The sequence below is a fragment of the Primulina huaijiensis genome, chromosome 2, assembly GCF_012295235.1.
Source record: "Primulina huaijiensis isolate GDHJ02 chromosome 2, ASM1229523v2, whole genome shotgun sequence".
NCBI lineage: Eukaryota > Viridiplantae > Streptophyta > Magnoliopsida > Lamiales > Gesneriaceae > Primulina > Primulina huaijiensis.
This window is the reverse complement of record NC_133307.1, coordinates 26,972,812-26,986,213: the sequence shown is the minus strand read 5'-3', so window position 1 is coordinate 26,986,213 and position 13,402 is coordinate 26,972,812. Positions and strand designations below refer to the sequence as shown.

Genomic DNA, 13,402 nt, shown 5'->3' with positions numbered 1-13,402 from the left:
TATATATATAATTTGAACCTACGAGATTAAGTTTTGGAAACTTACGTTCTACCGAACTGAACTAAGAGCATTTTTTTATCAGGATAGATAACAGATTGTAAATAAAATGATTCATTTTGTAACCCTTTACTTTCACGCAACTCGCATGGTTCAACGAGCAATCGATATTTCATGATCAATGATATAATAATATTTATAATATCGATCCTTATATATCGTATTAATAATCGAAATAATGCAAAGAATATGCATATTTTACCCAACACTTAAAATTTTGAATTTCGAATCGATCTGGAACTTGAAATAGTGAGGAAAGTAGATTTATTCGGTCATTTTCAAAGTCCACTTAATGCATAGTGTATTGTGTATCTCCAATTCTACTGTGGATTTTTATTGTATGCCACTCATTACTTTGGGATTTTGGACTTAAATGAACTAAAAAAAATGTCTACTTTGTAATTTATTGTATGTCGGTGAATAATCAGGATCTTTTGNACAAGGCTTCAAAAATAGTTGTTGGTGGTGTCATTTCTCCTCCCTTTTGGCCACTATTTATAGGCTCATGGAGGGGAGGTGAAGAGGCTATCATTCAAGGCCATTACCACCATGTTTATGGCTTCCTTAAAGGCCTTAAACACAATTAAAATTGTTGTTATGACTCTTCAAATTCCTCTTTGAATTCATGGCTTGAATGGGTTTTAATTCATGGCTTGAATGTGTTTTAATTCATGGCTTTGTGTAGCTTGGCTTTGTGTATCTANATTCGAGTCCCGACCTGAATCCGATTGGGTAGAAAAAGTCGGGTAAGTTGATATTTTTTCAAGTTCGGGTTCTTTAAATATATGGGTTAGTAAGTTTCTACTTGATCGGATAATTCGGGTACATTTGTCAACTTGTAGTGTAAAACATAATAGTGGAACGCGATTAGAAAAATATGAAGTGTAAATATTACCTTACATTTTCTTAGGAAAGAAATATTATTAAATTTCTTTTTCCAAGTCTCGATTTTACTTTAATATATCACTCGGGATTTTCTTTAAAAATGTACATACAAAGGTGGAGCATGAACAATGCAACAACTCTGTTTCTACCTTAAATATATTGATCATATCAAATTCGCTTCGCAAACTGAAATCAATAAAAATAGGGGAGAAAAAACTAAGTATAAATTTTTAAAATGATTAAACAAAATTTTTTGATAACTTATGAGCCAGAAAGCCAAATCATCATTCTCTATTTGTCAATCGCTAAAACTTTGAAGGAAGGGAAAAAAAAAACCATCATCAAGTTGAAATAAAGAATGGAATATAATCGATTCGGTTCTCATTTCACTCGCTAAAAATCTATTATTCATTCGCTTTATGTACGATAGTTGATGTTACTCATCTAGATTTTTCTTATGTTATGAATTATTAATATTTCCCATCAATTATCCTTGTCATCGTCATTATCTTTATCATTGCATTGTCCCCTACATTATATATGTATTACTCTATGTGTTTTTAAGTGTCAATATCATTGCATTGTCCCCAACATTATGCGTTAAGTGTCAATATTTTAAGAAGCATAATAGATTTTTGTTCACTAAAAATGAAGTCCTCTAATACTCTCACCTGCCCTACCCATCATCTGGCGGCCACTACGAAGCCAATCGGTACACATTTATTTTAATTTTAAATAAATAAATAAATAAATAGGACAGCCATTGAACTAAAGCAATGCTGCTCCACCAAATGTCCAATTCTCATCCAGCAAGCTTACCGGCCCCGCGTTGAACTCAGTGTGTACGTTAAACATATGTAAATTTATTTGTCACTAATTTATATATAGTATTGTTCCCTTTCTTTTCCATCCAATAATTATTCCTATTTAATTTTTTTACCATTTTTCAAATATTTATCATTATTATTTTATTATAAACAAATACTTTCATTAACTTTCTAAACTAATTTTATCAAATAATTTCCAATACGATATCATATATATGTGTGTGTGTGCACGCGCGCAGAAAAATGTCGAAGTAGCGTCAAAAAATGTTAATGTGATACCGAGAAATACAGATGTATCTGACATCATGTCAGCACCCGTTAAGAAATATCAAAAGCAAAAATACAATCTAATTTACGTAACCAAAACACAAAATAAATTAAAAACAAAAACACAACCTAATTTACAGAACTAAAATACAAAATAGATAAATTTAGAAAACCATCTTAATTGATATCCTTATATATAATGTGTAGCCATATTTATTTGCATGTTGCTTCATTATATAATGTAATGACTTTATTTTGTCAATGTTTCTTTAGGACCTCAGATATTTCTAAACCCCTGTCCCCATTCTTCCTGCAAATGGCTACTTTTTTATGTTCCATTTGCCCGGTGCACGCTCCATAATGCCCACTAATTTGCACCACGAAATTAATATCTTGCCCATTCAATAGTTTGACATATTTTTTCAACTCTAAATGTACAAACTTGTTTGTCAACATACTGACAATTTAATTAAATTAAACTATACATTTCATAAAGAAAAAGCCCACTTGTTCATCTCGAACAATCTTCCCACCACAAATTTATCATATAATAACTTGCAAAATATCTCCTTGTTTACTATATGAATAAATGTTGGTAAATTCAATCGACTCGTTTTATTTTCAGCTTTGTCAGCGGCTCGGATCGAATGAGAGAAAAGGGAGCTTCCCTTAAGGTACTCGATGGTATTACAATGTTAAAACAAACACATTTTCCGAGAATTTCGTGTTATCCAAAGTTATATTTGGATTAATATATTTGATATCAAAGTCTTAAATTTAAATACAACACGTTTTTGTATATTTTTGAATTTTATGAATTTGATATTTTCTCTTATTCTTGATCTCGTGGTTTTTCTTGCAGTCTTATTGGCCAAGAATGGTGGTAAGAAAATGGTTGAATATGAAGAGTATTGGTGTGGATGAATTCCACTCAGATTATGGAATAAAGGGTAGAGTTTACATATAACACGTATATTCCTTTATTTTGATAATATAATTTAAATATCTTTTTTTGCGTTAAATCAATCTTTATCTTTTTGGCAAAAGGTGGGAAAAGGAAGAGTGGCTTCGAGGATGGATGCTACGTTGTCGTTCCGGAGGAATTATCAGGTGAATGTCGGTCCTCAGATTGGAGGATCATAATCGTTTGATTAACATCTTAGCCCTTTTTGGTTATTTCTAATTTAAAATTTGTAATTAATTCCAAATCAAGGGTGTTAGTTAATCTGATGCTTGTTTTATTATTATTAGAGAAGTGGTTGATGGAGGCGAATAATGAAAGGGAACGACCACGATTCAACCAGCTCCAACAGCCTATCACAAATAGCCAAGACCTCCGGTAATCTTCACTCCATGTCCTAGACATGTAGGCCTATCATATTTTCACGGAAAATGTTTTTTTTTATCTATAATTTTTCATTAAATTTTCCAATTTTAATTTTCGTACATAAACTTTTAATTTTCATCTATTTTGGTTCTTGTAGACTCTAACAANAGATCCTTATTGACAAAACTTTGTTTAGCATAGGTTTGATTAGATTAACTCAATTCTTGTACAAACCAAAATTGAACAAGTCATGTCTCTCAAACCCTTAGATATGAGTGGTCTATATATATATATATATTATCGAGATTCAATTATTCGTAACAAACTGCTTCCAATCTTTAAAAAAGAAGGATATTCTATGGTGACGGCATCTATTCAATTACAATTATATTGACCTTTGTGATAGACTTCCAACTCGTTTCAACTCGAAGTATTTTTAATATGGTTCTATATAATTTTAGAAGATAATTTTTAAATGTATTTAATTAAAAAATTGACGATATGAGTAGAAAATTAGGTTTTTCCATGCCGAACCGGAGCGGCTATTTCTTGTTCCCACATGAAAATATGCTGTGAATACAACACATGTTATGTTATACATAAAATTATTTTAACGTCATTCCCCAATATCATTTGATTATGTGAATTTTCAAATGATAGGTTTTGTTTATATAACATGGAGAAATATTTCAGACGTAACATAAACAAAATCGAATAACAGTCACCCGCAAGTGATCTGCCTGCTATAGTTCGGTGATTATGAAACATTTATTAATTGGTAGAACAAAGGAATGTTACAAAATGATGGTTATGTTGTTATATTGATTCAACGTATTAAAACTTTTATAGGATGTTCGTTGGAACATGGAATGTAGGGGGCAAGTCACCAACGGTTGAACTAGACTTGAAAGACTGGCTAAGGACCGATTCACCAGCAGACATTTATGTACTTGGGTATGCCTCTCGGTCTGCTTTTCTCCCAATTCATATGTGTTGTAATTAGAATATGAATTCTCCACATCTTTGTATCAAAATAAATTGTAAAACAAAAAAAGAAAAAACAAATGAATGCAGAAATTTTACCCCTTGAACCCCATCTTATGGGGGAATTTTCAAAGCAGATTCCAGGAAATTGTACCTCTAACTGCAGGCAATGTACTAGGGCCCGAGGACGGCGACACGGCCTCAAAGTGGCTCTCTTTGATTCACAGAGCTCTAAATGAACAACACCTCTTGTTCTCGGATTTATTTCCGTTTCAATGCGAGTTCATCAAAGACACGGATTTTGAAATATTTTCGAGTTTTGGGTCGAATTCGAGCTCCAGCGAACAGGGCTCCCCTAGTCCTCCTGAACATCATGGTGGAACGATACGACACCGGTACTGCATGGCTGCCGGAAGGCAAATGGTGGGTATATATTTGAGCGTGTGGGTTCGCGAGGACATGTATCGACATATTTCTTGTCTAAACGTTTCGTGTGTTGGAACGGGCATCTTGGGACGCCTAGGAAATAAGGTATCATCTTGGTTTCGCATTTTGAATTCGTATCCAGACACATTTCATGTTAGCTTAATTAATCCATATTCCGTTCGTTTACTGATCGAATTTTAGGGATCGGTATCTGTAAGCATGACACTGCATCAGACGTCGTTCTGTTTCGTGTGCACTCACTTGGCATCGGGAGAGAAAGAAGGCGATGCTATAAGAAGAAACTCAGATGTGATGGATATCTTAAAGAGAACGAGATTCTCTAACCAGTGTAGGATTCTCGGAGAATCCGATCCACCCGCTCATATCTTGGATCACGAGTGAGTGTCTCATCCATTTCTCCCTCCATTCATGCTTATGATGCTTGTAATTAATTCCCATGAGTTGTTCACGTTGTAGCAAGATAATTTGGCTCGGGGACTTGAATTACCGACTCGCGACTATATGTGGGGATACATATGATCTGCTCCAAATGAAAGACTGGCAAGCCCTTTTGCTGAAAGATCAGGTACTGATCATATAATCTGTCTACAGAGAGATTCGACTGAAAACTTTTCTGAGTATGTACAAATATTGACTACAAATTACTAAAGGTAAGAAGTATGTTATTGCAGCTGAGATTAGAACAAAGAGCTGGTAGAGTATTCAAAGGATGGGAAGAAGGGGCAATATCCTTTGCTCCAACCTACAAATATTTCCCTGATTCCGACCAATACGTTAACCAAACGTCCACAGCTAAAGAAAAGCGAAGGACCCCGGCTTGGTACGTCATCTCATCTCGTGTCCGTGTATAAAAGAATACGAAACTCTAGGTTTCATGTAGAAATACTCTTCTCATTTCATATGTATAGGTGTGACAGAATTCTATGGAAAGGCAAAGGGCTTAAACAGATGAGCTACGGTAGGGGTGAATCAAGATTTTCAGATCATAGGCCAGTAGTTTCACTCTTTGCAGTTCAAGTAAATGTGCCAACAAAACACGAGCCCACGACAGCAATCGCTTCGAACACTGCTGCCTATAGGTTGTGATGTTTACTTATAAATCCATATATGGATATTACATAAGGTTTGTTTGATTCGCTGTAGCATAGATTTTTCCCGTAGATTTTTTGGTAGCCTATAAAGGCACTGCAGAATGCTGCCTATTTTATGCAGTGAACATTTTGAGGTGATCTTTGGTTTTTAGTTCAGTGTTTGTTTGTAGGTGTACTATGTGGACGATATATTATGTGAAATAAAAATGTACAGAAAATATAATTATGCTTTTATTTTATTTTTTTGGTAAGAAAGGGGCATGTTTGTACATTGGCCTCAATTAAATTTGTTCTAGAAAGTATTAATTAATATTCGGAGTTTTTCGTCAAGAATTTTGTTTTTTTATATATATTTTTGTAAATATGTGAACTAATTTGTATTTCACTATGTTATAATTCCATTTTATAGTGTTCTTGAATAGCTTTGAACAAATGACCAATATTCGATGATTTATTGCGCTCAAATTCACAACTCACCCGATTTGGATAGCTGCAGTTGCATCCGCACATTCTCGAAGTTAGTCTCGCCGGTGAATTATTATACATTTTAACATTATTTTGCATGATCAGTTTTCTGCCACATCGAGTTCAAGAAATTGAAAAGTTCGATGGCAATGAAGAACATACTTTTTTTAAAAGAAAATTGTACGGATTTTTATATTATTTAATTAAAACTAGGAAATTCACCCAAAGGCTCCTCCAGTCAGTGTCATTTCAGTTATTTTGCAATGTCTTAAAAAAATTTGGATTCCATTATTAATTTTATGGAATAAGAAATTAAAAGACAAAAAAACATAGTCATTCAAGAAATTAAAGAGGCTTGGCCCTCAGATTGAATCTTTAAATAGAAACAAGAAGGCACGTAAAATAAATTTAATAAAAAACCAAACACTTATCTTGAAATATAAGTATACAACCCATTAAACTTCAGAGTAAAGACTTTGTATAGTAATAAATAATTCCACCAATAAAGATCGATCTGCCAAGAACACAAGATTGCGGAACAACTAAAAATGATGAGAGGAATAGCAATACAAACACTACCGATATTTTCAATAACAAAGATTGGGTCTCTCTGTCAAAATGGTCAGGATCAAACTTTTCGCTCAAGAACCGCAGCAAGCTGATTTTTGAGCAGCTTGGGCAGTCCCTGCCCCCTGGTCAGGTTGGGTGATCCTTATGGTCTGAGGCTGCATTCAAGCAATAACGCATTCGGTCGTTTTAAATAAGGATGAACCAACATATGCACCCACTCACTAACAAAGTAAATAGCAATTGATACCTCAGCTTTTGAGTCGGTTTCAGCGAGCCTCTGCTTTATATCCCTGGCGATTGAGAAGAAAACCTCCTCCACGTTCATGTTTGTTTTAGCACTCTGTTGGACATGACGTTATTTGGATACAATAATTCAGAATAAAAATTTAAGAATAAGCAATGAGTGGTGCCACTTACTGTTTCAAAGAATTTAATTCCATATTCATCAGCGAGTGCCTGACCCCTGGAAGTTGGAACAGCCTAAAAAAGTTCAATCAAGTCAGATTTATGTGGATACAAGCAAAAGAAGATCGATGCGTACAGTTTTATACGTATGGCTTCGCATGACTATTCAAAATTTACTAACAGGGGTTAGTTTTGATTGCCATCAAATCAATGTACCCATGGCAGCAGCATGCCCACAAAAACAAGAAATATATGAATACTCGAGCAAGAGAGAGAGAGAGAGAGACTCTTTTGCTTTCATCCATATCAGCCTTGTTGCCGACCAATATCTTGTTGACATTGTCTGAGGCATGTTGTTCAATATTTCTGATCCAATTCCTGATGTCTAAGAAAGGATCGAGTCAATTTTGACAAGATAGAAAGTAAACTACATTAAAGAAAATGCAACTAAAAGAAATACAAAATGTGGAAAACGTTAATTTTGTCACAAAAATAATACAATAAAAGAAAGATAGTAAGAACAGCGAGTAATTACTGTTAAAGGATGACTCATCAGTCACATCATACACCAGCAAAATACCCATTGCTCCACGGTAATAGGCTGCAAACAAGTGAATAGTAAGGTAAAACCTTGAAATGATCAGTAAAGAACTATTATGCTCCGTGAATCGATATGGCAACAAGTATGCAAAGAACCAAATAAATAATTAACTTACTACAATTCCCCAAAAAAAATCTATCTATTACATTATTATCGATTAAAAGAGGAGAAAACACATCTGAAATCCTCACGAGAAACAAAACCGAAGGAATCAAACGCCTTTCAAATTTCAGTCGTCCTTGCGTGGAAAAATATTTTAAAGTCCATCGTTGGGAATAGGTGAAGGCAAAATTTGATGCTAGAAGAAAATCAGTAGTTTCGTTCTCAAAATTTTCTCTCGATTATTTCAGATATAAAAAGGCCACCATTTCGGTCATACAAAGAATTTGAAATGGACAGATGAGAAAAACCTTCCTGCAAAGCATTTTGATCTAAAACATGTCTATGCCATATTAGCACCAGCATACTAAACACAACAGGTACTTACTTTTCAAATCAGCACTTCCATCCAAGCACGTAATTACTTATTTTCACAAATATCTCTCAAGGAACTACAAGCACAAAATGTTCTGATCAACAAACAGCCTTCTAAACAAGTTTCTACAAGAGAATCAAACACCCTCTAAAATCTAGGTCATAGTTTAAGCTCTTGTGTTAGCTGCTATCCTCCCAGAAGGCTAAATGGCGCCTCATTTTTCTCAGGTTATACAATCATTGCCAGAAGAAGAAAATTCTTTAAAAACCCTACTTTTCTGGGATAATGCCCAGATATGAGAGGAAAATGAGAGCAGTTTCCAGCATAAGTCAAGCACATACCAGTTGTGATTGTCCGAAATCGCTCTTGTCCAGCAGTGTCCCATATTTGCAGCTTGATTCTTTTCCCATCAAGCTCTATAGTCCTTATCTTGAAATCAATACTGTGTGACGAAACCAAATCAAACAAAGCAGGCAGGAGAAAGTAAAAAGTCCAAACAGTTGCAAGACATCTTCTTTAGAAGCCAACCTACCCAATAGTGGTAATGAAACTGGTGGTGAAAGAACCATCGGAAAAACGTAAAAGAAGGCAACTCTTCCCCACACCTAGAAAAACATCCAAACAATTAGAACACTGTTCAAATTAGGTTGTTCACTCCATGCAGAATAAAACAAAGACAAAATAAATTTGTTAAAATAAATACAAAAAGGCTACCGATTAAGGTAAAAAATGAGTCCTACCACTCCATTCCAACAATTTCGAAAGAAACACAAACATGTTGTCTATAATTTCTGGTTTCAAGAGTTTGGAAGAGTAAATCAATAACCAATGATGCAACGCTATAAACTGCGACAAGCCAATTATCCCTCAAAAGCTCTTTAATTATCTCCGATAGTGAAGTCAATCAAAACAAGCAATCTAATGTACATCATAAACTCGTCAACCTCAAAATACCAATGCGCTTTCTGGGCTATCAGTAATAATGTAATATTAATTTTTGGGGTATCTAACTACCTTTTGCTGACAGTAAAGAAATCGAGCTTCCCTACATACAACTGATATTCTCACTTATTCTTCAAAGAACATGGCTATATCGCAATTCTATTAAGGTGGGAATTCCAAAGCTGTAACATGAACACGGGCTCCATAACACATGCAAGTAGAGAGATACTAATCTTCAAGGCAGCACTAGCAAAGTATCCGATCCAATGAATAAATAATTAGTCAAACTATTACTCTGCACAGTAACCCGCATTAACATAATCAACCCTGTCTTCCGGATTTTTACAAGTTCAGCTAAAAATCTATGGACAAAGCATTTCATTTTCAAATAAATAAAACAATTATTAGTTAACAAAAAACATGATCATAGCATCCTCAGCCATGTAAAAAAAATGAACTACACAGAAACCAATCTGCATCAAATGCAGGCAACACCAAGCCAAAGCACACAACCTAATCCCGACATTCCATACCAAAATGCAGTAACATTTAATCTTCAACCAAAAATTGAAAAAAATATACAATAGAAGGACGATCACGCACCGCTGTCACCGATCAACAGAAGCTTGATGAGATAATCGTAATCGGCTCGAGCTCTGGCGGGTGGAGCAGCCATCTGTATGCCTCAGTTTTTCTCAAATTTACGATATCCTCAAAGCAAACCCTAGAAACAACAAAAAGTCAATCCGCATACATCCATTTCAGAAGAATTCAGATTACGAAACACAAAATCAAACAAGAAAATTTCGAATTCAAAAGGCAAAATACAGAAAGAGAGGGATTGAAAATGAATACCAGATCGCAGGGGAGAACTGTGAAAGAGGGATCTAATAAATGGGAATTGAGGAAAAAGAGGAGGGAAGCGTGGGACAGAGTGGTTATCGTTGAATTTCTCTCTAATAATAATTTTGTTAATTAAATTTTTTTTAATAAAATTATTTAACATAAAATGTTAACGAATAATTCAGAGGAAATGACAAATTGTTGACCGATTATTTGGTTCTTTGAAATATAATATTTATAGCAATCAGCCACAAGTATAAGGTTTTCATACACAATTATCAAACTAAACATCGATTATATTTTATTTTCAAATTATTATTTTTAATATATTTATCAATTACAAATTTGACAATTATATATTATTTATGTGCAATTTGTCACATGTTATTAGGTTGTGAATTTGGTTGGCTTGATATTATTACTAATCCGAGCCAACCACATATTTTGTTGCAATTTTGTGCATTTTATTATTGAAAATAGAAAAATTATGATTTATCATCTTCTCTCAAATTTGATTAGGCAACCCAAACGTATTATTATTTATTAAATATTATTTGGTTAAGCGTGCGTGATTAAGATTGGTATTGAGATGAGTGAACCTTTGGATGCGTCAAACTGCTGACGTTACGCTGCTTGATCTGGTTAGCTACGTGGATCGTAAAAGAGTGACCAGAACTCGTCCAAAACAGAATAATAAAATTATAATTGAAATTCATTGATTTTTTCAAATAGATCTCTCAAGCACATGTACATTTAGATAATTCCTCATTTGCTATCATACCTAGAGCATTTATGTTGAAAAATATTAGTGCACTATTAATAGATTGGATTTACAATATTAAACAATGACAATATAGTGACATATTTAAGTTGTTTGAGTTAAGAGTTGTGTTTGAGAAACTGCATTTTTGTCGTTTGCTATGATGTTTGATATTTTGAAATAATTATTTTCAAATTATATATTTATTATTTTATTTTATTTATAAAAATACAAAGTAATAAAGAGCAGATTCTATCTAAAATATGATGTTTCTCAACAAATTTACTGATATTTTGTATTGTAGCAACGTTGTATTATATTTAGAAAATGAAGCTAGTCTTTTGAGATTCTCCTCAAAAAAAATTTTTGTTTCGAATTCAGATCACTCACCAGTCAGATTACAGACAATTAAATTTCATTAATTCATTTGCCCGATTTCAAGATTTTCATCACTAAATATTTAGCAATTGTGAATTAATCTACAAATCATCATTTACATATCATATATATCAACCCAAAATCTACATATGCAATTTTAAAATATATCAAAAATTAAATTATTTTCCTAATTACCATTTTATTTTTTAGTATAAAACCCCATCTCTTCTCATGTATAAACTGCACATAAAATTGTTGTTGGTTGAAATTTTTTATATTACGTACAGATATACTTAGCTAATCTCAAATGGCCAAGTCTCCATTAACCCAAGTGCTCTTCATCTCCCTCTTGTTGATTGTTGTCGGTCGGTCTCCTTCCTTTATATAACGCTTGCATGAATTTACACAAAAATCGAATTTCAAATCCGATGCGGACAAAATATTTAATTTGTTTGATTATATGAATCATCTTCAAATACTAACAAGTTTGTGCAATAATTTGGACAGGGTTTATGTCATCCAATGCAAGAATGTTTGTGGGGCCGAGATGCAGTCAAGACCGAGACTGTGTGAAATATTGCCCGTGGAAACCATTCTGTATTGTTAGGCATTGTTTGGAATGTATTGAACCAAGCAAGATTGAGAAATGCAATACTTCAGAGGATTGCAAGAAAACTCTGCGTGTGTGATGCATGCATGGACAGTAGAAGAGATTCAAATTATAAAATATTATTGATTTGAAATAATATGGGCGTTCTCTTTGGATAATGTTATGGTAAAATTTTAAGTTTTGTGAAATAATTTTCTTCGCATTCTAACTATATTTACATGATCGATTAATCGGATAATCAAGATGCCTCAAATGTGTGTGTGTGTGTGTTTATATATTAAAAGTGTGGATCATCGTAAGTAAAGTTTTATATTATGAATTGTCAACTTTGCCATTGGTTTGTATATATTTAAAGAGTAGGTCTCTTGTGAGACGGTCTCACGAATCTTTATCTATGAGACGGGTCAATCCTACCGATATTCACAATAAAAAATAATACGCTTAGCATAAAAAGTAATATTTTTTCATGGATGACCCAAATAAAATATCCGTCTCACAAATACGACCCGTGAGATCGTCTCACACAAGTTTTTGTCATATTTAAAAAGAACCCTAAAAAATAGTTGAGGATTTTTTTGTTCATTAAATTACTACGATAGGACAAAATAGGAAAACATATACGTCTTATGTTTAACAAAAAGAGTCGACTCTAAGTGAACACCTACAAGATATTTTTATGCAATTATTAAATTAAAAATATATATTATTTAATTTAAAATCATAAAAATTGTCGTTATTTTTTAAATTTTATTTGTTTTAATTGTATCGTTAATGCATTAGAATTTCGAAAAGTTAAAAAATATAATGTATCGTAATTTGGAGTATTTTAAATAAGTCTATTTATACATGATATATATTTTAAATAAGTCTATTTATACAAGAAGTACTTTATCAAGACTAAAAAACTGTATTTGTTAAGGTACAGATGTTAATATGATAATATTTGTTGGGATCAAAATGTGTTTAAAGAAAGGTTAATTAATAAACACTAATAATTTTTTAAAAAAACTCTAACTGGTCTTAACAGTTAAAACTATTTAATCTTTATAAATTAATTTGTACATTTTAATGACAATCGATAACGAGAAAAACTGTGTCAAGTGTCAAGGTCCTCATCCTTAACATATCGATCAGGTCTATCTGATAACAACCGTATAAATCAATGAGTCCGGAAATAATCTTGGCAAGCGTGGTTATGGCTAAAGCCTCATTTGACAGCCCCTGGCTCCAGATCTCGCCGCCGACCGTGCAGTCTTCCGCATCGGCGAAGCTTCTCGCCGAGTATATACCTCTGGCACTCAGGTTTTGGATTTTACTAAGATATTGCCTGTATATTTATGACATTGACGGGCCAACACACCATGACTCATTTGATGGCAGTCGGTGTGGGTGGACCTTACGTCCAAGTGCCATAAAAATATTGTACAAAAACCTTGCACAAGAAGTCACGCAGCACCTCGGCAGCAAG

General features: G+C 33.4%; 2 protein-coding genes across 3 annotated transcripts; one reads left to right on the top strand and one right to left on the bottom strand.

Moving 5' to 3' along the window:
- The first annotated feature begins 2,532 nt into the window (after positions 1-2,532).
- On the top strand, positions 2,533-6,179 carry LOC140971139 (type I inositol polyphosphate 5-phosphatase 8-like). Of its 2 annotated transcripts, none has more exons than XM_073433234.1 (10): positions 2,533-2,710; positions 2,899-2,986; positions 3,084-3,146; positions 3,288-3,375; positions 4,213-4,317; positions 4,485-4,878; positions 4,975-5,171; positions 5,251-5,359; positions 5,466-5,614; positions 5,712-5,807. In XM_073433234.1, coding segments are annotated over exons 1-10 (1,221 nt in total). In that variant the 5' UTR covers positions 2,533-2,683; the 3' UTR covers positions 5,713-5,807. The 2 variants fall into 2 exon arrangements, with proteins under 2 accessions (XP_073289335.1, XP_073289334.1); XM_073433233.1 differs by having other exon boundaries at positions 2,535-2,710; positions 5,703-6,179.
- Positions 6,180-6,745: 566 nt separating this feature from the next.
- LOC140971140 (ras-related protein RABE1a) lies at positions 6,746-10,314 on the bottom strand. The gene is made up of 9 exons (XM_073433235.1): positions 10,199-10,314; positions 9,947-10,067; positions 8,934-9,006; positions 8,743-8,843; positions 7,861-7,926; positions 7,613-7,710; positions 7,338-7,400; positions 7,168-7,260; positions 6,746-7,075 (listed from the first exon to the last, which is right to left on the bottom strand). Exons 2-9 carry the CDS (start codon positions 10,017-10,019, stop codon positions 6,992-6,994), a joined length of 651 nt encoding a protein of 216 aa, XP_073289336.1. The 5' UTR covers positions 10,020-10,067; positions 10,199-10,314; the 3' UTR covers positions 6,746-6,991.
- Between the last annotated feature and the right edge of the window lie 3,088 nt (positions 10,315-13,402).